At 52.5% G+C, this 21644-nt stretch overlaps 1 protein-coding gene across 5 annotated transcripts; it reads left to right on the plus strand.

Moving 5' to 3' along the window:
* Positions 1-1966: 1966 nt before the first annotated feature.
* On the plus strand, positions 1967-21438 carry SHISA5 (shisa family member 5). Of its 5 annotated transcripts, XM_060204681.1 has the most exons (7): positions 1968-2110; positions 3640-3796; positions 15252-15335; positions 20015-20114; positions 20230-20345; positions 20476-20688; positions 20768-21438. In XM_060204681.1, exons 1-7 carry the CDS (start codon positions 2038-2040, stop codon positions 20979-20981), a joined length of 957 nt encoding a protein of 318 aa, XP_060060664.1. In that variant the 5' UTR covers positions 1968-2037; the 3' UTR covers positions 20982-21438. The 5 variants fall into 5 exon arrangements, with proteins under 5 accessions (XP_060060665.1, XP_060060664.1, XP_007533662.1 ...); XM_007533600.3 differs by lacking the exon at positions 20015-20114 and having other exon boundaries at positions 1970-2110; XM_060204682.1 differs by lacking the exons at positions 15252-15335; positions 20015-20114 and having other exon boundaries at positions 1967-2110.
* Positions 21439-21644: the final 206 nt, after the last annotated feature.

The following is a 21644-nucleotide window of genomic DNA, read 5'->3' on the forward strand; positions in this document are numbered from 1 at the left end:
CTATTGCTCCTTCCTCTCAGTCTCTCTCTGTCCTACCTAATAAAATGGAAAAAAATGGCTGCCAGGAGCAGTGAATTCATAATGCTTGCACAGAGCCCCAGCGATAACCCTGGAGGAAAAACAAGAAATCGGGGCTGGGCAATGGCACAACTAGTTGAGCGCACATGGTACGATGAGCAAGGACCCAGGTTCAAGCCCCCAGTTCCCACCTGCAGGGGGGAAGCTTCACAAGTGGTGAAGCAGGTCTGCAGGTATCTCTGTTTCTCTCCCTATCTTCCTCTTCCCTCTCCATTTCTCTCAGTCTCTATTTAATAATAATAAAGTTTTTTAAAAAAACCAAACAGCTCAACAACAAATAACCCAGTGGAAAAATGGGCAAAAGATCTCAATAGACTGTTGTTGTTAATTCTGGGTTATGGTGCTGCTGGGGACTGAACCTGGGACTTCAGAGCCTCAGGCAACACACCATTATGCTGTCTCCCTAACCCTGTACAGTTCCCTTAAAAGATATATATAGACCACAGACAAGAAGAAATGGACCACTTTATCATTGGAGAAATAGAAATGAAAAGCTTCAGTGAGATCCTACCTCACCCCTTTGGAAATGGCCTACGTCAACAAAAACAGGAAATGACACGTGTTGGCAAGAATGTGGAGAGAACCCTGGTAGATTATGGGAGACTGCCCCATAGGGTAGTGTGCAATTAACAAAAGATGATATCATGTCTTCCTGGACAAAATGGATGGGATGGGGGGTGGTCACGCCTAGAGGTAAAAGACAACTACCTCCTCTCAGAGTAGAACCTGGGGGACTGAAACATGAACTTGGCAAAAAGAAGAAGGTGAAGGTAGACAGCATAATGGTTATCCAAAGAGACTCTCAGGCCTGAGGCTCCAAAGTCCCAGGTTCAAACCCCTGCACCACCATAAACCAGAGCTGAGCAGTGCTCTGGAAAAAGAAGAAGGGAAGGGGAAGGGGGAGGAGAAAGAGTGGTGAGGGGAGGAGGAAGCGGCCAAACTTTCTAAATCCTTGTGAGAACCAAGATACTTTATCATCGGGAGGTTGGGAGCACAGAACTCTGGTGGTGGCTGCGGTGTGGAAGGACATTCAGTTTGTGATCATACAATCTTGTTTATCACTAGTAAAAATAGCAACATTGGGGAGCAGGGCGGTAGTGCAGTGGGTTAAGCGCAGGTGGCGCAAAGCGCAGGGACCAGCTCAGGAATCCCGGTTAGAGCCCCGGCTCCCCACCTGCAGGGGTGTCGCTTCACAGGCGGTGAAGCAGGTCTGCAGGTGTCTGTCTTTCTCTCCCCCTCTCTGTCTTCCCTCCTCTCTCCATTTCTCTCTGTCCTATCCAACAACAACATCAATAATAACTACAACAATAAAACAACAAGGACAACAAAAGAGAATATATGACTAAATAAATAAACAAATAAATAGCAACATTGGGAGTCAGGCGGTAGCGCAGCGGGTTAAGCGCATGTGGCGCGAAGCGCAAGGACCTGAGTGAGGATCCCGGTTCGAGTCCCCAGGGGAGTCGCTACACAGGCGGTGAAGTAGGTCTGCAGGTGTCTGTCTTTCTCTCCCCCTCGCTGTCTTCCCCTCCTCTCTCCATTTCTCTCTGTCCTATCCAACAACAACGGCAACAATAATAACTACAACAATAAAGCAACAAGGGCAACAAAAAGGGAATAAATAAATAAATAAACAATAGCAACATCAAGCATAACAGTAAGAGTCTCACCTCGCTCTGTTCTATGCGGCTCAGCAGCGTCACCTGTTGAGGGCACCTGCAGGGGGCGGTCAGGGCCTGGGGTCGGGCAGGTGCTGCGGGGTGGGGCCTGGGTCGACCCCTGGCCCCCTCTCCCCTCTCCGCCTCCTCTCCCCCTGCGCGCTTCCCGGAACCACGGCGGGGCGGGGCGGGGCGGGGCGAGCGAACCACTGACTCAGGCTGCCCGGCGGTGCTGCCTTCCGCGGTCTGTCTGTCCCACCTTCAGTCTGTCGGTCTGTCCCGCCCTGCTGCTCGTCCAGCCATGGCCGCGCCGGTCCCCGCACCGCGGATCCTGCTGCTGCTGCTGCTGCTGCTGCTGCCGCCACCGCCGGGGGGTGAGGGGTTGAGGGCACGTCCACGCCGCCCGGGAGCGACCCTCCCCGGACCGCGACCCCGGGCCCTCCCGACCCCCGCTGGGCAGCCCGGGTGGCCCTCAGCTCCGGGTGGCGCCCCTTGCAGTCCGAGCTGACCCCGGGCCGCCCTGGGTGGTGGGCGCCGGTCCCCTTGGGTGTCCCCTGAGCCCTGGGCCGCCCTGGACTCCTGGGCCTCCACCCACACGTCGGGCAAACCCTTCCCGCTGCTTCCTGGATGGGGACAGAAGGGAGTGAGGGGTGGGGGGGAGAGCCTATGGGGTGTGTGTGTGTCTGTCTGTCTGTGTGTATGTGTGTCTCTGTGTCTCCGTGTGTGTACGTGTGTCTCTGTGTCTGTCTCTGTGTGTGTGTGTCTCTGTGTCTGTGTGTCTCCGTGTGTGTATGTGTGTGTGTATGTGTGTCTGTGTCTGTGTCTCTGTGTGTCTCCGTGTGTGTGTGTGTGTGTGTGTCTGTGGTGAATGATTCACTGGGGTGGGTAGCAGGCAGCCAGGGCCTTTCAGGGGTAGGAACTAGAACAGCCTCACAGGAGAGCAAGGCCTTCCTCCTGGGGGCTGGGGGCTGGGGTGAATCTGGAGCTAGAGAGTGAGACTCTGGAGTCCCAGTCCTTAGTCCAGTGACATCTGAAGAGCCTGACCAGTGTATTCAGGACCCAGAAGAATGTCAGAGCTGCGTTCTCTTGACCCACACAGACTCTGTGTCTTCAGCCTCAGCATCAAGGCCATGTCTGGGCTGCAGCTGAAAGGTTGTGAAGGCCTTGCTGGAGGTGGGTCTGTGACCCTCAGCCTGTGGGGACCTTGCTGGAGGTGGGTCTGTGACCCTCAGCCTGTGGGGATGTCCTGAGAGCCTGTGTCTGTGGCAGAGAGAGACTGAAGGAGGAAGAGTCTAGTGATGGTTCTCGGCTTCAGGCCTGGTCACCGGGGGCACAGACATGGCTAGCACCCACTGCAGGGTTCTTGCTGAAAGGACACTTGTGTGGCTGTGGCTGATGGGGGCCCGGGGAAGGGCCAGTCAGCTGTGACCTGCAGCTGTGTGTGCAGTGTTGGGGGCAGACAGGAAGAGGGCAGAGACTGCAGGAGGAAGGGGCCCAGTGACGCCTGGAAGGAGAATTGAAGGTGGGGAGTGCGAAACAGGCAGGAACACAGACAGAGACTGGAGAGGCCTGGAATGCCGGGTGGCTGTCACACTGCTCTGTGGTCTGCACCCTGCTTTGTGGACTCTGAAATCGATCTTGAAGCAGTGGGCAGGGACAGGGACGGTCTGAGTGTGGATTTTGTGTGGGGATGCAACCAGCCGGACCCACACTCAGAAAGCCCACTCTCCAATCAGAAGTGGGGAGAGGAAGGGACCCAGTCTGCCCTGCTGTGGCCTGGGAGGGAGGGCGAGGCCGTGACCAGGCAGCTCAGCACACTCTCGAGAGCGGCTGGGATGTGGTTAAAAGCTGCCGTGAGGCCTGGCCCTGTGGCCTCCTCAACGAGCGTATTTCTCTGCTCCAGCCTGCCATCAGGTGTGCGGGATCTTCCACGGAGACGGTGTCTCCCATGAATCCTGTCCTGATTTCTGCTGTGGGACCTGTCGCCAGCAGTACTGCTGCTCCGATGTGCTGAAGAAGTTCCAGGGGAGCCCGGAAAGCTGTGTTCTGACTGGAGACAGGTGGGTGCCCTGTGGACCACAGCATGAGCCTGCACCCAGCTGGACAGTGCATGAGAGGACTAACCCCGCCCCTGGACGCCTAACGATGGTGACTGGACACTGGGCAGGGGTGTTGGGGAGCCCCTGTTCAGGGCTGGATGCGGTCTTGGACTTTGCAGGTTTCTCACCTGGTTCTGTGATTCGCCTCTGGGTCTGTCCTTGTGCCAGCACGTCCTTGGGAGGCAGCCTGGCGTGACTGCATGTGCACTGGGAAGGCTGTGTGTGATCTGTGCAGCTACCATCCGACGGTTCTGGAGGGCTCAGGGTGTGGGTACGGGTCCCACCGAGTGCTGTGCTGTGCCCTCCTGCGTGGCCCTTGGACTTATACTGCATCTTGGGTCTAGATTTTTTTTTTTTTAAATATAAATAGAGTTAGAGAGAGGGAGGGAGAGAGAGAAGGGACTGGGTGATGGCATACCTGATTGAGCGCACATGTTACAATGCTCAAGGACCCAGGTTCGAGCCCCTGGTCCCCACCTGAAGGGGAACAGCTTCATGAATGGTGAAGCAGGGCTGCAGGTGTCTCTCTGTCTCTCTCCCTCTCTTTTTTCCCCCTTCCTTCTCAATCTCTGCTTGTCTTTATCCAATAAATAAATAAATAAAGATAATTAAAAATTAAAGAGAGAGGGAGAGGAGAGAGAAAGGGCCCACAGTAACAAAGCTTCCTTCAGTGCATAAAGGTAATTTAAAAACTAAAGAGAGAGGGAGAGGGAGAAGGAGAGAGAGAAGGAGAGGGAGAGGGGGAGGGGGAGGGAGGGAGAGGGAGGGAGGGAGAGGAAGAGGGAGAGGGAGAGGGAGAGGCAGAGGCAGACGGAGAGGGAAAGAAAGGACCCAAAGCTAGCTTCCTTCAGTGCAGAGGGGCTGAACCTGCGTTGGGCGCAGGCAGATCAGTGCACTCTCAGGTGACCTTCCTCACCAGCCTGGGTGCAGGTTGTTTCACAGGCTGGAGTCAGGGTCTGCCGTCCCCCTCAGCTTCCTCCCTTCACCACCTTTTGGATTTCCTCTGCACTGGACCACAACAGACCTGAGGTGGCCATATTTCTTTTCTTTCTTCTTCTTTTTTTTTTCCTCCAGGGTTATTGCTGGGGCTCGGTGAATCCACTGCTCCTGGAGGCCATCTTCTCCCTTTGGTTGTCCTCGTTCCATTGTTGTAGTCATTATTACTGTTGTTATTATTGATGTCGTCGTCGTTGTTAGACAGGACAGAGAGAAATGGAGAGAGGAAGGGAAGACAGAGAGGAGAGAAGGACAGGCACCTGAAGACCTGCTTCACCGCCTGTGAAGATTCTCCCTTGCAGGAGGGAAGCCGGGGGCTCGAACCAGGATCCTCTCCGGTCCTTGTACTTCTCGCCACACACGCTCAACCTGTTGCGCCACCGCCTGGCCCCCGAGGTGGCCGTATTTCTTATGGGTTCATGGAGGGTGATGGCTGTTTGTCTGGATAGCGGGGAAGCAATTACAGAAGCCAGACCATCCACCGTCTGCATCCGACAATGACCTTGGGTCCATACTCCCAGAGGGATAGAGAATAGGAAAGCTCTCAGGGGAGGGGAGGGGATACAGAGATCTGGTGGTGGGGATTTTGTGGAGTTGTACCCCTCTTATCCTATGGCTTAGTCCGTGTTTCCTTTTTATAAATAAAATTTTTTTTAAAAAGAGAGAGATTGAGAGATGCTACTTTAGCACTCATGAAACTTCCTCCCTGCAGGTCAGGACCGGGGGCCTTGAATTCAGTCCTTGTGCCTGGCACCACGAACACTCTGCGTGGGTGCGACACCATCCAGCCCCGCTTTATTTTTCTATTTGCTCTAGTCTCCCATGATCATTCCATTTCCTTCTCCTCCCCTAGGCAAACAGTCTGCCACGTTTAAGGTATGTCCTTCTGATCGTGTTCTTGCCAAGTCTGAACTGCGTTGTGAAAGTAGTGGACAGTGAAGCCTCTGACTTTTTTCTTTTTTAAAAAAATATTTATTTATTTACTTTTGTTGCCCTTGTTTTTTTTTAATAGTTGTAGTTATTATTGATGTTGTTGTTGTTGGATAAGACAGAGAGAAATGGAGAGAGGAGGGGAAGACGGTGCGGGGGGGAGAAAGACACCTGCAGACCTGCTTCACCGCCTGTGAAGCAACTCCCTGCAGGTGGAGAGTCGAGGGCTTGAACCAGGATCCTTACACTGGTCCTTTTGCTTTGCGCCACCTGCACTTAACTCGCTGTGCTACCGCTGGACTCCCTCTTTTTTTTTTTTTTCTGTGTCGCTGTGGCTTCATGCATGTATGATTTCACTGCTCCGGTCCAGCCTCTTCAGATAATCAGAAACAGAAAGAGAGGAAGAAATACCACATTCCTGGAAACTCCCCCTGGGCTGTGGCACTCCGTGGAGTGATCTGGGCTCTGAGCCTGGGTTCATGAATGGCAGGCCGGCGTCCCACCACGTGAGCTCCTACCCTGAACTCCTTTTCCCTTGTTTTCGGCTACCTGCACTATCCCCACTCTCACTTGTCTTTTACTTTCTTGCTTCATCTCTTCCTTTCCTCTTTTGTTTTTAATTTTTTTTTTATTTATAAAAAGGAAACATTGACAAAACCATGGGATAAGAGGGGTACAACTCCACTCAGTGCCCACCACCAGAGCTCTGTATCCCATCCCCTCCCCTGACAGCTTTCCTATTCTTTATCCCTCTGGGAGCATGGACCCGGGATCACTGTGGGGTGCAGAAGGTGGAAGGTCTGGCTTCTGTCATTGCTTCCCCGCTGAACATGGGTGTTGACAGATCGATCCATACTCCCAGCCTGTCTCTCTCTAGAACCATCCCTAGTGGGGTGGTTCTCTGGGGAAGCGGAGCTCCAGGACACATAGGTGGGGTTGTCTGTCCAGGGAAGTCTGGTCAGCATCCTGCTAGCATCTGGAACCTGGTGGCTAAAAGAGAGTTAACATACAAAGCCAAACAAATTGTTGACCAATCATGGACATTAAGGCTGGAATAGTGCAGATGAAGTGTTGGATGGGGGGGGTCCTCCATTTTGTAGATAGCTAGTAGGCGTATTTTAGTTATATTCCAAAGGGCCTGTAGCTATACTAGTGTTGTGTTTTTGTTTTTTTGGTTTTTTTGCCTGAGCCTGAATTCTGATATGCAGGTGGATCCTAATTATTGTCTGGGGAGATGATGTCATGGCTGGGAAAAGGACCAGAAAGCTGGATCAGGGAAGAGAGTAGCTCCCTAATATGGGAAAGGTGGATAAATATTGTTGACCGTAAACCCCATCGATTGGATGTGATCTGGGGCCCATATTCAGCTTAGGAGCCTATGTGACCTCTGCATCCCTGTAGATCTGAGCTCACATTCTGTGGTCATGAGCAGAAACATTCCAAGCTGCCCCAATTTCAGGACCCATCTTCCTCAGGTGTGGCATAGAGTATGTTGTCCAGCCTTCCTTCGGAGGATAGAACATTCTCTACCATTGTTGATCCAAGTTGTGGGCAAGGTCCTATGGGGGCCCACAAAGGGGTCTATTGTGTTGTTCCTGATAGAGATGACCAGTAACAATGGAGAGAGGGAGTTCTAGGCCCATCATGTCTGTTTGGGAATCTCAGGACTCCCTAACTAGGGCCCCACCTGGTCCTTTCCTCTTTCTTTTTAAATCTTAAGCTAGACAGAAATAGGAGGAGAGAGACATCACAGCACCTGCTATGTGTGATGTGGTGGCCAGTGACTTGAACCCTGATCTTCGCACATGCTCCAGTGGGTCCCTCTGGCCACGTCCACCGCTGTGGGTTGTGTCTGGGGCAGCGTGGGCGACTGTGCTGGGCACTGCTGTGCTTTATGTTGCCAGAGCTTCACCACCTTACACTCTTCTCTTTTTTTATTTTTTTTAAATTATCTTTATTTATTTATTGGATAGAGACAGCCAGAAGTCAAGAGGGAAGGGTGGATAGAGAGGAAGAGCAATAGAGACAGAGAAACACCTGCAGCCCTGCTTCACCACTAGTGAAGCTTTCCCCCTTGCAGGTGGGGACCGGGACTCGATCCTGGGTCCTTGAGCATTGTAGCATGTGCGCTCAACCAGGGGCGCCACCACCCGGCCCCCGTTACACTCTGCTTTACTGAGCTGTGTGAGGACTTCTTGCGAGTGTACTTGTGAGGCCAGAGAGCACCAGGTACTGGCACAGGGCTCCTTGGTGCTCTTAGGATGCCTCCAGGCTGCACCCCTAGCATTCACTCCTCAGGGTGATTGACGCCTCCTTCCCTCCTTCCCTCCTTTTTTTTTTTTTTTTTTTGCTTCCAGGGTTATCACTGGGGCTCGGTGCCTGCGCTATGAATCCACTACTTCTGGCAGACAGCTTTTTTTATCTTTTATTTTTTGGATAGGATCGAAATTGAGAAGGGAGAGAAGAGAGGTGGAGAGAAAGACAGACGCCTGCAGACCTGCTTCACCGCCTGTGAAGCGACTCCCCTGTAGGTGGGGAGCCAGGGGCTCGAACCCGTGTCCTTGCTCAGGTCCTTGTGCTTCAGATTGTGTGCGCTTAACCCGGGGTGCACCACCTCCCGGTCGGTCCTTCCTTCTTCCTTCCCTTTCTTTCTTTCAAAGGTTTATTTATATTTTTTGTATTGTCACCAGGGTTATCACTGGGGCCTGGGGCCTGAATGATGAATTCACTGCTCCTAGCAGCCATTTTCCCCTTTCCTTCCCCTCCTCTCCCTTCCCCCCACTCCTTCTTTCTCTTTCTATCTTTCTTTCTTTCTTTCTCTCTTTCTTTCTCTACCTCTTCCTTTCCTTATTCTCTCTCTCTCTTTCTTTCTTTCTTTCTTTCTTTCTTTCTTCCTTTCTCTCTTTCTTTCTTTCTTCCTGTTTGATGGGACAGATAGAAGTTGAGAGGGAGAGCGGTGGTAGCGCACTGGGTTAAGCGCACTTAGCACTGAACTCATGGACACAGATTTGAGCCCCAGCTCCCCACCTGCAGGGTGAAGCAGGTCTGCAGGTGTCTCTCTTTTTCTTTCCCTCTCTGTCTCCCCTCTCTTCTCAATTTCTCTGTCCTATACTAAGATGGAAAAAAAAAAAAAGAAAAATTGAGAGGGGAGGGGAAGATAGAGATGGAGAAAGAGACACCTGCTTCACCATTTGCGAAGCTTCCTCTCTGAAGGTGGGGATCGGGGGCTTGAGTCTGGGTCTTCACAGGGTAATGTGTGAGCTAAAGCTGGTGTGTCACTGTCTGGCCTCTAGAAGGTTGATTTTCTTTCTTTTTTAAAATTTTTTTAAATATTTATTTATTCCCTTTTGTTGCCCTTGTTGTTTTATTGTTGTAGTTATTGCTATTGTTGTTATTGATGTTGTCGTTGTTGGATAGGACAGAGAGAAATGGAGAGAGGAGGGGAAGACAGAGAGGGGGAGAGAAAGACAGACACCTGCAGACCTGCTTCACTGCCTGTGAAGCGACTCCCCTGCAGGTGGGGAGCCGGGGCTCGAACTGGGATCCTTATGCCGGTCCCTGCGCTTTGCGCCACGTGCACTTAACCCGCTGCGCTACCGCCCGACTCCCTAAGGTTTATTTGCAATAAGGGAGAGAGAAAGAACTGGAGCATCACTCTGGTGCCTGGGATGCCAGGGGTTGAACTCAGGACCTCATGTTTAAGAGTCCAGTGCCTTGTCTACTGCATCACCACCTGGGCCCCAGAATTATCTTTCTTCTTTCTTCCAACCATTTGGTATCCCTATTCTAAGGGAGGGAGGGAGGGAGAGAAAGAAAGAGACTCTGAGTTTTACCTGAGACAGAGAGAAAGAGGCAGGCCAGACCACCACTCTGGTCCATGCGCCCCAGGAATCGAACTACTGGGGCCCTCAGAAATGGAAGCCCTGTGCTCTACCAGTTGAGCTATTTCCCTAGCCCAAAATGGCAAGAGTCTTTTCATTTATTTGTTTTTCCTCCAGGGTTGTCAACTGGGGCTTGGTACCTGCACTGTAAATTCACCACTCCCAGCGGCCATTCCCCACCCCCCTTTTTTCCCCATTTTATTTGATAGGACAAAGAGAAATTGAGAGGAAATGGGGAAGGAGAGAGAAAAATAGACACTTACAGCCCTGCTTCACTGCTCGTAGGTGGGGAACAGGGGCTTGAACCCAGGTCCTTGTATATAGTATTATGTGTGTTTAACTGGATGCTATACTGCCCAGCCCCGTATTTTTTTTTTTTTTTAAATTGCTAGAGCACGGCTCAGCTCTGGCTAATTGTGGAGAAGGGAATTGAACCTGGGACTTTAGAACCTCAGGCCTGAAAGCCTTCTGCCTAACTTTTTTTTTTAAGTTTTTTTAATTATCTGTATTTATTTATTGGATAGAGACAGCCAGAAATTGAGAGGAGGAGGGGAGATAGAGAGGGAGAAAGACAGAGAGATACCTGCAGCACTGCTTCACCACTCGCAAAGCTTTCCCTCTGCAGGTGGGGGCCGGGGGCTCGAACCCGGGTCCTTGTGCATTGTAATACATGCGCTCAACCAGGTGTGCCACCACCCGGCCCCCCTGCCTAACTTCTATGCTATCTCCCCCACAATGTTTTGATATCCTTGTATCTTACAAGTGTCTATTTTGTTTGTGGTAATATCTATTTACTTATTGCCAACAGGATTATCGCTGGGGCTCTGGCATGACAAGTCCATGGCTTCTTTTTTTTTGGTAGAGATAGAAAGACATAGAGAGGAAGACAAAGAGAGAGCCACCTACAGCCATGCTCCAATGCTCATGAAGCTTTCCACCCTGCAAGTGGGGAGCAGGAACTTGAACCCAAGTTCTTACACATGGGAATGTGTGTACTCTAGCAGGTATGCTACTACCAGGCCCTGTGATTTTGCTCCTGGAGGCTATTTTCTCCCTTCTGTTGCCCTTCTTGTTTATCACTGTCATTGTTATTATTATTGTTATTGCTGTCATCTCCATCATTGTTGGATAGGACAGAAAGAAATGGAGAGGGAGGGGAAGACAGAGAGGGGGAGAGAAAGACAGACACCTGCAGACCTGCTTCACCGCCTGTGAAGCGACTTCCCTACAGGTGGGGAGCCGGGATCCTTATGCCAGTCCTTGTGCTTTGTGCCACATGGGCTTAACCCGCTGCGCTACCGCCTGCGATATATATATATATTCCCTTTTGTTGCCCTTTTTTTTATTGTTGTAGTTATTATTGATGTCGTTGTTGTTGGATAGGACAGAGAGAAATGGAGAGAGGAGGGGAAGACAGAGAAGAGGAGAGAAAGACAGACACCTGCAGACCTGCTTCACCGCCTGTGAAGAGACACCCCTGCAGGTGGGGAGTCAGGGCTCGAACCGAGATCCTTGATCCGGTCCTTGCGCTTTGCACCACGTGCTCTTAACCCGCTGCGCTACAGCCTGCCTGACTCCCCTTTTTTTAAAAAATTGTTTTATATTTACTTTCACTTTTTTTGCCTTTGTTTTTCATTGTTGTTGTTATTGATGTCGTCATTTTTCTTTCTTTTTTTACAGATTTATTCATTTAGGGGGTCAGGCGGTGGTGCACCTGGTTAAGTGCAAGGACTGAGCTTCCAACTGCTGGTCCCCACCTGTAGGGGGAAAGCTTCACAAGCGGTGAAGTAGGGCTGCAGATGCCTCTTCCTCCCTATTTCCCCCTCCCCTCTTGATTTCTTTCTGTCTCTTGCCAATAAATAAGTAAATAAATAAGTAAATAAATGTTAAAAAGATTTACTTATGAGGGAGAGAAAGGGGGAGGAAAGGAAATCGTCACTCTGGCACAAGTGGTGCCCTACTGAATTCAGGACCTCCTGCTTGAGAGTCTTAAGACTTTATCTTCTGGGAGCTGGGAGGCAGCGCAGCGGGCTAAGTGCACACAGCGCAAAATGCAAGGACCGGCTAAGGATCCGGTTCCAGCCCTCCCAGCTCCCCACCTGCAGGGGAGTCGCTTCACAGGAGGTGAAGCAAGTCTGCAGGGGTCTTTCTCTCCCCTCTCTGTCTTCCCCTCCTCTCTCCATTTCTCTCTGTCCTATCCAACAAAAACAACATCTATAACAATAATAACAACTACAACAATCACAACAACAAGGGCAACAAAAATGGGAAAAATGGCCTCCAGGAGCAGTGGATTCCTCGTGCAGGAACTGAGCCCCAGCAATAACCCTGGAGGCAAAAAAAGACTATCTTCTGTGGTCTGGGAGGTGGTGCAGTGGATAAAGCATTGGACTCTCAAGCATGAGGTCCTGAGTTCAATCCCTGGTAGCACATGTACCAGAGTGATGTCTGGTTCTTTCTCTCTCCTCCTATCTTTCTCGTTAATAAGTAAATAAAATCTTAAAAAAAAAAAGACTTTAGGAGTCGAATGGTATCCTGGTTTAAGCCCCCGGCTCCCCACCTGCAGGGGAGTCGCTTCACAGGTGGTGAAGCAGGTCTGCAGGTGTCTGTCTTTCTCTCCCCCTCTCTGTCTTCCCCTCCTCTCTCCATTTCTCTCTGTCCTATCCATCAACAACGACATCAATAACAACAATAACTACAACAATAAAACAAGGGCAACAAAAGGGAATAAATAAATATTTAAAGATAATTTTAAAAAAGACTTTTATCTTCTGCAGCTGCAGTCACGTATGGCTTCTTTTAAAAAAATTTATTATCTTTATTTATTGGATAGAGAAAGTCAGAAATTGAGAGGAAGGGGGGATACAGAAAGGGAGAGAGACAGAGAGACACCTGCAGCCCCGCTTCACCAGTCCTAAAGCTGTCTCCCTGCAGGTGGGGACCAGGGGCTCAAACCTGGGTCCTTGCACATTGCAACATGTGCGCTCAACCAGGTGCGCCACCACCTGGCCCTGGCCCCACGTGTGGCTTCTAATCTCACTGTTTACTCAGTTCTTCAGCTGAATCTAATCTGTTGTTACTCAAAAGAGTAGATTGTTTTAATACTAGTGTATTGTGAAATATAACTCATGTAAAAATGTACATAAAGTAAATATGCAACTTAGTGATTTATCACAAAACAAATATCTCCATGACCACTGCGCAGGTCAAAATATAGCAATGTTACCAGGTACTTGGAAGCTTACTTAAGTGGCTGTAGAGATTATTTACTAGGTAGAGCATAGACCTCGCTATGCTCAAGGCCCAGATTTAGTAATGGTGAAGTAGTGTAGGCACTAAGCCGGAGTGATGACCCTGGTGGGGGAAAAAAAAAAAAACTAAAGAAGGAATTTAGTATTTTTTTTTTTGCCTCCAGGGTTATCAATGGGGCTTGGTGCCTACACTATGAATCCACTGCTCCTATGGGCATTTTTTCTTTTTCTTTTTTTTCTTTTTCTTTCTCTCTCTCTCTCTCTTTTTTTTTTTTTTTGATAGGACAGAGAGAAATTTAGAAAGGAGAGGAAGACAGAGAGAAAGACAGACACCTGCAGCCTGCTTCACCACTTGTGAAGTGACTGACCCCTCTGCAGGTGGGAGCCGGGGCTCGAACTGGGATCCTTGCGCAGGTCTTTTCTCTAATGTACGCTTAACCCGGCGCACCACCGCCCAGTCCCCAGTAAGACTCATTTTAAGAGTAGTGTTTTTGGGGTCGGGCGGTAGCGCGGCGGGTTAAGCACAGGTGGCGCAAAGCGCAAGGATCCCAGTTCGAGCCCCCGCAGCTCCCCACCTGCAGGGGAGTCGCTTCACAGGCGGTGAAGCAGGTCTGCAGGTGTCTGTCTTTCTCTCCCCCTCTCTGTCTTCCATTTCTCTCTGTCCTATCCAACAACAACATTAATAACAACAACTACACACACAAAAAAAAAAGGCAACAAAAGGGAATAAAAAGAAAATCAGAAGTCGGACGCGCAGCAGGTTAAACGCAGGTGGCGCAAAGCGCAAGGACCGGGCTGCTTTTTCATTTAGTTAGAAAGACAGGGAGTCAGGCAGTGAGGAAGAGATGCCACACACCACGCTGCGCTCGCTGGGGGCTGTGGTCCGGGTGGTGCCAGAACCAGAACCTGGGCCGGGTGCGGGGCAAGGCAGGGGTCCTGTCACTGCCCTGACGCCCCGCCCCTTTATGGTTCGCCCCGCCCCATTGTGGTTTGCCCCGCCCCTTTATGGTTCGCCCCGCCCCTTTATGTTTAAGTGCTGTGGCATCATAGTCTTGTTACTGCTTTCTTTCGTTTTCTTTTTTTTAAAATATTTATTTCCTTTTTGTTGTCCTTGTTGTTTTTATTGTTGTTGATGTTGTCGCTGTTGGATAGGACAGAGAGAAATGGAGAGGGGCGGGGAAGACAGAGAGGGCGAGAGAAAGACAGACACCTGCAGACCTGCTTCACCGCCTGTGAAGTGACCCCCCTGCAGGTGGGGAGCCGGGGGCTCAAACCCGCATCCTTATGCCGGTCCTTGTGCTTTGCGCCACGTGTGCTTAAGCCGCTGCGCTACCGCCCGACTCCCTTTTTTAATGATTTATATATTATTTATTGAAAGATGGGAGAGAGAAGACTAGAGCATCACTCTGGCACATGTGATGCTGGGGACTGAGAGTCCAAGGCTTGATCCACTGTGTCATTTCCCAGGCTGCCTGTTACTGGCTTTTTTAAAAAATATTTTACTTATTAATGAGAAAGGAGGAGAGAGAGAGAAAGAACCAGACATCACTCTGGTACATATGCTGCCGGGGACTGAACTCGGGACCTCATGCTTGAGAGTCCAGTGCTTTATCACTGTGCCACCTTCCAGACCACCTGTTACTGGTTTCTAACTTCACCCTGTTGTGTTTGAAAAAGGAGATACTGGGCTTGGGGCTGGCACTACAAATCCACTGCTCCTGGTGGCCATATTTTCCTTGTTGTCTTATTTTTATTAGCTAGGACAGGGAGAAGTTAAGAGAAGGAAAGAAAGATACCTGCAGACCTGCTTCACTGCTTATGACGCAGACCCCCTGCAAGTGAAGAGCAAACCCAGGTCCTTGTGCTTGGCAATATGTGCACCACCGCCCGACCCCAAAAGAAGATATTATTTTTCTTTTAATTTTATTTATTACTGAATAGAGACAGAAATTGAGAGGGAAGGGGAGGGAGGGAGAGAGACAGAGAGACACCTGCAGCCCTGCTTCGCCATCGTGAAGCTTTCCCCCTGCAGGTGAGGACCAGGGCCTTGAACCCGGGTCCCAGAGCACTGTAGTGTGTGTGCTGCGCCCCCGCCTGGCACTTTGTATGACAGCTATTTTTCAGATTTGTTGAGATGTGTGTCTTCACATGTGATCCTGAAGAATGTCCCCAGCGCACTTGTGCAGACTAGGGCCTCGTCCGTTACCTGAGACCCTGGCGTGCGTGACATCCAGCCTCTGGGTCCATGGGGGCTGCCTCTGTGCCCGGCACAGGACGGGCTTTGACACCTTCTGTGTGAGCACTCGGCAGGGTCCGCACCAGGTGTTCTGTGTGTTAACTGACGTCTCCTCTCTGCAGTGCGGACCCAGAAATCGAGCAGGAAGTGAAGCAACTGAAGCGGCTGGGCACGTCCTTTGACATGGACAGCGACCCCATGGCAGGGTAAATGAACTCTGCAGGCTGGGTGCATCCTCCAGGCAGAAGTCACAGGAGGGCGCAGGTGTGCTAGGACGAGAGCCGTGGGGGCCGGGAGGACGGGTCACTGAGGCAGACACTGCGCACTGTCACCAGCCTCTGGCCGCCATCAGCTTTGGTCCCCGTGTGTGTGTGCAAGCTGCGTTCTCCCTGCTGTTCTGGGCATGACAGTTGGAAGGTGGTGATGAGAAGCCTGACTCTGGCAGCCGGAGACCAGTCTCCAGTTGGGGTCTCTGTGCATGTGGGCATCCTAAAACCCAGAAACAATTCCAAAAGAGGTTTCAACTCTTTTCTTCTTCTTCTTTTATTTATTTATTTATTTATTTATTTATTTATTTATTTATTTTTTAACCAGAGCACTGCTCAGCTCTGGCTTATGGTGGTGCGGGGGGTGGAACCTGGGACTTGAGAGCCTCAGGCATGAGAGTCTCTTTGCATAACCATTATGCTATACCCCCACCAAATTTTTTTATAAGATTTTATTATTTTTTTAAAAAATTATTTTATTTATTTCCCCCTTTGTTGCCCTTGTTGTTTAACATTGTTGTGGTTATTGATTTTGTTGTTGGATAGGACAGAGAGAAATGGAGAGAGGAGGGGAAGACAGGGGGAGAAAAAGATAGACACCTGCAGACCTGCTTCACCACCTGTGAAGCGACTCCCCTGCAGGTGGGGAGCCTGGGGCTCGAACCAGGATCCTTACTCTGGTCCTTGCGCTTTGCGCCACGTGTGCTTAACCTGCTGCGCCACCGCCCGACTCCCAAGATTTTATTTATTAATGAGAAAAATAGGAGGAGAGAAAGTAAGCACCAGACATCACTCTGGTACATGTGCTGCCGGGGCTCGAACTCAAGGACCTCATGCTTGAGAGTCTAATGCTTTATCCACTGCGTCACCTCCCGGACCACTCAAGTCTTTTCTGACACTTCTATCCAGAGATGAAGGCAGACGCCACAGGCTAGAGGCTCAGCCTCCCCACCTCCCTCCACTTCACTCTAAGCTTGAACCTGGGCCCCGCCAGCTACTGTGCTTCCAGATGTTATCAACAGTGGCACCCACAATGGCTCCACAGCTCTGTTCATTTGCCAGGATGACTTAGGAGCTCAGGAAACCTTGGAGACCACTGAGCATAACTCAGGAGCAGCCTGATGGCGGCTATATGTGGGGAAGGTGCGGGGAGAAGGCCCCCGGGCTCAGCCTTTCTCCTATTGGCTGTGTGTTTACCTGGAAGCTTTCCTGTGAGGGTTTTCTTTCTTTTTTTTCTTTGTTTCCAGGGCTTCACTGGGGCTTCATGCCTGCTTCCAGTAGACTTTTTTTCCCCCTTCTTTCTTTCAGAAAGAGGGTGAAAGGCAGTCAAGGAGCAGGAGGTAGGAGGAGAGACACCGTAGTTCTGCTGCACTGTCACAGCATTTTTTTTGTGGCATTTCCATGTGGTGGTGGCCAGGGGCTTGAACTCTGAACTTGGGGCTTTGCATATGGCAAAGTGAGTGTTTTACTAGCTAAGCCACCTCCCAGATTCCTCCCCCTTCGACTTTTTTTTGGCCGTCACTGGAGCTTTAGTGCTCAAGGCCAGTTTTCAGATAGACAGGCAGAGGGGGCAGGGTGAGTGCACACATCACAGTGCACAGGGACCCAGGATCAAGCCCTCGGGCCCCACCTGCAGGGGGAAAGCTTTGTGAGTGGTGAAGCAGGGCTGCAGGTGTCTCTCTGTCTCTCTCCCTCTCTACCTCCCCTTCCCTCTCAATTTCTGGCTGTCTCTATCCAATAAATAAAGATAATAAAAAAAAATAGATCTCAAAAGAGAGAGAAAGAAAGACATAGCACTGAAGCTTCCCTCAGTGCAGGGGGACTGGGTGTGAACCTGAGCCACACCATGTCGAGGTGAGTGCACTACCCCAGTGAGCTGTCTTGCAGGTACACGCTCCTGACTGACTCGCTCATTGCTCACTGACAACTGAACTCAAATCCTCAGTTCCTCTTTGCTCCCCAGACTGGGGTGGTGGTGGTAGTAGGACTAGAAGCTCCAGCTCCCCAATCAGCTGGTTAAGTCCGTGGGCAGTGCTTCCTGCCCGGGTGGGTGTTGGGTCTTCCTGGCCACAGTGGAACGGGGCAGGGCTCCAGTGAGTGGGAGAGGGCCAAGTATGTCCATGTCCCCTCCTCGGCTCCAGATGCTAGGCCTCCTCACCCTCCTTGGCTGCTGGCCCCTCGCCATGGGCTGGTCAGAGATAGACCTCGAAGGCCCCTCTTGCCACATCCAGGGAGTGCTGCTCTTTTGGCAAGTTCAGCCAGCCCTGCAGGAGATGTGAAAACCCAGTCAGCTGTGGGCCGGAGACAGCTCAGGCTGGACGGGCACCGTGGGAGGTTCTGGGCGGTGCTGGGGTCTGTGTGGCGTTTTGGGAAGACCTCTAGCTGTTTGTGGCGGCCTTGAGGAACTCGTGCTTTGAGCCATGGTCTGCAGGGTGAGCAGGAATAAATTATGTGGAGATGGGGGTGAGAGGGAGAGAAGGGGAATGGCCAATGCCAAGGCCCTGAGGTCGGACTCTCAGAGACTGAAAGGAAGGGGATGTGGTTGCAGCACTTGTGAAGAAAGAGCGTGGGGGCTGGGGAGATAGCATCATGGTTATTTAAAAAGACTTTCGTGCCTGAGACACCAAAGGACCAAGGTTCAATCCCTAGCACCACCAAAAGCCAGAGCTGGGTAGTACTCTGGTAAAAACAAAAACACATGAAGGGGGGGGGGTGGTGGGAGCCCTAGATCATGTAAGCTGTAAGCTGCATTTTGTTTAGACTTACAAGATCAGGCTGACAGAGCAGCTCACCTGATTGATGTGCCCTGCGCGCAGCCCAGGCATCAGCCTGGCCTCCACCACACAGGACGAGCTTCGGTGCTGTGGGGTTTTTCCCGCTCTGCCTGAAACACCTGGGGCAGTGAAGCCCTGGTGACAGAAATAAACAAATAAATACGTAAGGTAATTAATTCCCCCCAAGAAAAATCCTTTCGTTTTCATCTTTAATAAAACAGAAATACAGGGAGTCGGGCGGTAGCGCACACGGTGCGAAGCGCAGGGACCGGAGTAAGGATCCCGGTTCGAGCCCCCGGCTCCCCACCTGCAGGGGAGTCGCTTCACAGGCGGTGAAGCAGGTCTGCAGGTGTCTGTCTTTCTCTCCCCCTTTCTGTCTTCCCCTCCTCTCTCCATTTCTCTCTGTCCTATCCAACAATGATGACATCAGTAACAACAACAATAATAACTACAGCAACAATAAAAAACAAGGGGAAAAAAAAAAGCCAGGAGTGCAGACACTCAAGAGTTAACATGTAAATTACAAAGCAAATTCCCACGTGACCCAAGCTATAGGGGCCATGGCAGGGCTTCTGGGAGAGTGACCAGACCTGATTATCGAGGAGCTGTTTACTTGGCAGGGTAGTGACTAAGCACATCCCCCAGCCTGCTGAGGGGAGGATGGCTCTGAGGGGCTCCTCAGACCTCAAAGCAGTGCACTCCTGGCTGCCAGGTCAGAGGCTGCTCCCCTGGCCCGCCCCCCTGCGGCTGGGGGCTGTGGGCTGAGACTGGGAGCAGCTGCGCCCCTGGGCTGGGCTGTGTCTTTAAGAGGCCCTGGCTCTGCTCGGGCTCTGGCTCCTTCCTGCCACTGACGTCAGGGACTCATGAGGGTGGAGGAAGTTCGCTTTCCTTTTCCCCCAAAGGGGAGAAGATTGAAACTGATGAAAAGAGGGAGAAGTTGAAGTTTCGGGTGAAGGCAGAGGCTAACATGGGGTGAGCTTGGGTGCTGGTGCAGGGGGGCCGAGGGGGAGGGAGGAGGGAGGCGGCAGGTCCCGCAGTCACGTGCCATGTGCCATCCCTCCTGGGTCTGCCCAGGGTCTGAGAGGACCTGGAGGGTGGGGGGTAGGTGAGGGGCTCTGGATGGGCGGAGGGCACCTGCTGACTCCCAGAGCCCTGGCCTAGGCTCCTGTTTAGGGACCGGCTGGGAGCCAGTCTGGTGTGAACTGAGCTAGTGCTGCCCCCTGGGGCTTCCGTGTGATAGCTCTGCGCCCTAGGGCAGGGCGGGCAGGGGCAGGGCCAAGGGTGTAGCCCACCGCCTCCCCGCACCCCCAGGCTGGCGGATGCCCCGCAGCTGACCTGCTCCTTCCCGGTGGTGTCCGGTGGTGTCCGCTGAGTCCCGAGCCTCTGCCTTCAGTAGAGCGGAGCCTGGTCTCTGGCTGACTGGGGTTTCTGTGGCAGTTGGATTCGTGAACTTCCCAGCCCAGTCTGCCTCCTGAAAGGCCGGGTCCTCCACTCTGTCATGGTTCTTGTTGAGGGGTCTGGGTCTGGCAGGGAGACCCCTCTTCCAGGCAGACAGCAGGGCTGCTTCCTGTCCCTCCGTATTCTGGCTCTAGTTTGCCCTCCGGGCATTCTAGAAGAGTATGTGAACAGCAGACCCAGTGCTTGGCGCCTCCTGCCCTGGGGCTGTGTTGCCTGTAGCCTCCCCTCTCCCGCTGCACTGGCCATCCCTGCACAGCCCTCTTCACCTCCCTGTGCTTCCTCCTGCCAGCGCGGCCGGCCTCCTGCACGGGGCTGGGGGCTCCTGGAGCCGTGGTCGGTCGGTCTCACCTCCAGTAACACAGGGGCTGGCTTTTGGCATGTGCCCAGCGGCCACCACAAGGAGCGCAGACGGGGGCAAGAACTCCGTGCCCGGGGCGGGGCGAGCGAGGCAGGGTGCCCGGCTCGGCCTCCATCACTCCCACCACAGGTGTGGGAACCGAGGCCTCGCAGGGTGAAGCCGTTGCGCTGCTTCTCGGCCTGAGGGTGCTGCTGGGCGCGGGTGGGGTGGGCTGGGTCCCTGCCTTACCATGGACCCCTGGCAGGTTCGGGGCGTCCGTAGCCATCGGCCTGACCATCTTCGTCCTCTTCATTGTCACCATCATCGTCTGCTTCACCTGTTCCTGCTGCTCCTTGTACAAGATGTGCCGTCGGCCGCGCCGTAAGCACCCCCGCCCCCGCCCCCGCCCCTCACCCCGTGTACAGGTGCAGCACGCAGCAGGGAGGGGAGACCCGATTCGGTGGGGCTGGGGACGTGGTGACACGCCTGAAGACCCCGATTCTCCTTGTAGCGATCGTGACCACCACCACTGCCACCACCGTGGTGCACGCCCCCTACCCACAGCCTGCAAACATGCCTCCCAGCTACCCTGGGCCAGTCTACCAGGGCTACCAGCCCATGCCTCCGCAGCCAGGGCTGCCAGGTGCACCCTACCCGACACAGTACCCGCCACCCTACCCAGCCCAGCCCATGGGCCCTCCGACCTACCACGAGACACTGGCTGGTGAGTATTACTGCCTGGCCCCACCTCTGCCCTCACACTGCACCTGCCCGTGGCCAAGCTGTGTCTTCTCTGCTTGCAGGAGCAGCCATGCCCTACCCTGCCAGCCAGCCGCCTTACAACCCGGCTTACATGGACCCACCAAAGCTGACCCACTGAGCACGTCTCTGGCTGCCGTGTGTGTGTGTGTGTGTGTGTGTGTGTGTGTGTGTGTGTGTCAGAGAGGGAGGATGCATGTTCAGTTTTTCCTCCTGGTGTGTGGTGTGTCTTGTCTGCACATGAGGCTGAGATGCTGACATGTGGTGAACTATCTTTACCAGGGTTGCTGGGACCAACCACACTGTTCTCTTCCTCCCTTGAAATTACGTGTCCTGAAATCTCAAGCCAGATTCAAAGAGCGAGGGTGACGATGGTGGGAGTTCTTTCCCAGACCTCCCTAGGGAGACCGCCTGGGGCTTCTCACATGCGGACAGCACGGCTTTTTGTGGCAAGAAGCCCAAGTTCAGGTTTTGGCAGAATCTCAAGCCACTGTCCCAGCCTGGTCTGTCCTCAGGGTGTGTAGGGAATGCCCATCAAGGACCAGAGCCGTGATGCAGGCACGTGGGTGAGGCGTGGGGCCTGTGCTGTCTGGGCAGACGCCCTTCTTGAGTGACACACCTGGGTAGAGGCCCACCGGGTCCTGTCAGCTCTGCCTGGACTCCCCCTGCGCCCTCCCTGGGACTGGCAGGTCTTGTCCATCCACGCTTCTAGCCGCCCTCACTGGTGCTGGCCCCAGCACAGGTAGGCAGGTCGACCTTTGTCCACTTCCACACTCAGGTGCCCCCCCCCCACAGTGTTTTTCTACTTTTAGCCAAATATTAGGCCTGTTCCGTTTTAAAATGTGTGTGAACTTTGCTGCGGGGCTGAAACCCCCAAACCCTGGATGGAGATCGGCCGCCCCCAGAGTTGAGGAACCATCT

The sequence above is a fragment of the Erinaceus europaeus genome, chromosome 12, assembly GCF_950295315.1.
Source record: "Erinaceus europaeus chromosome 12, mEriEur2.1, whole genome shotgun sequence".
Lineage (NCBI taxonomy): Eukaryota > Metazoa > Chordata > Mammalia > Eulipotyphla > Erinaceidae > Erinaceus > Erinaceus europaeus.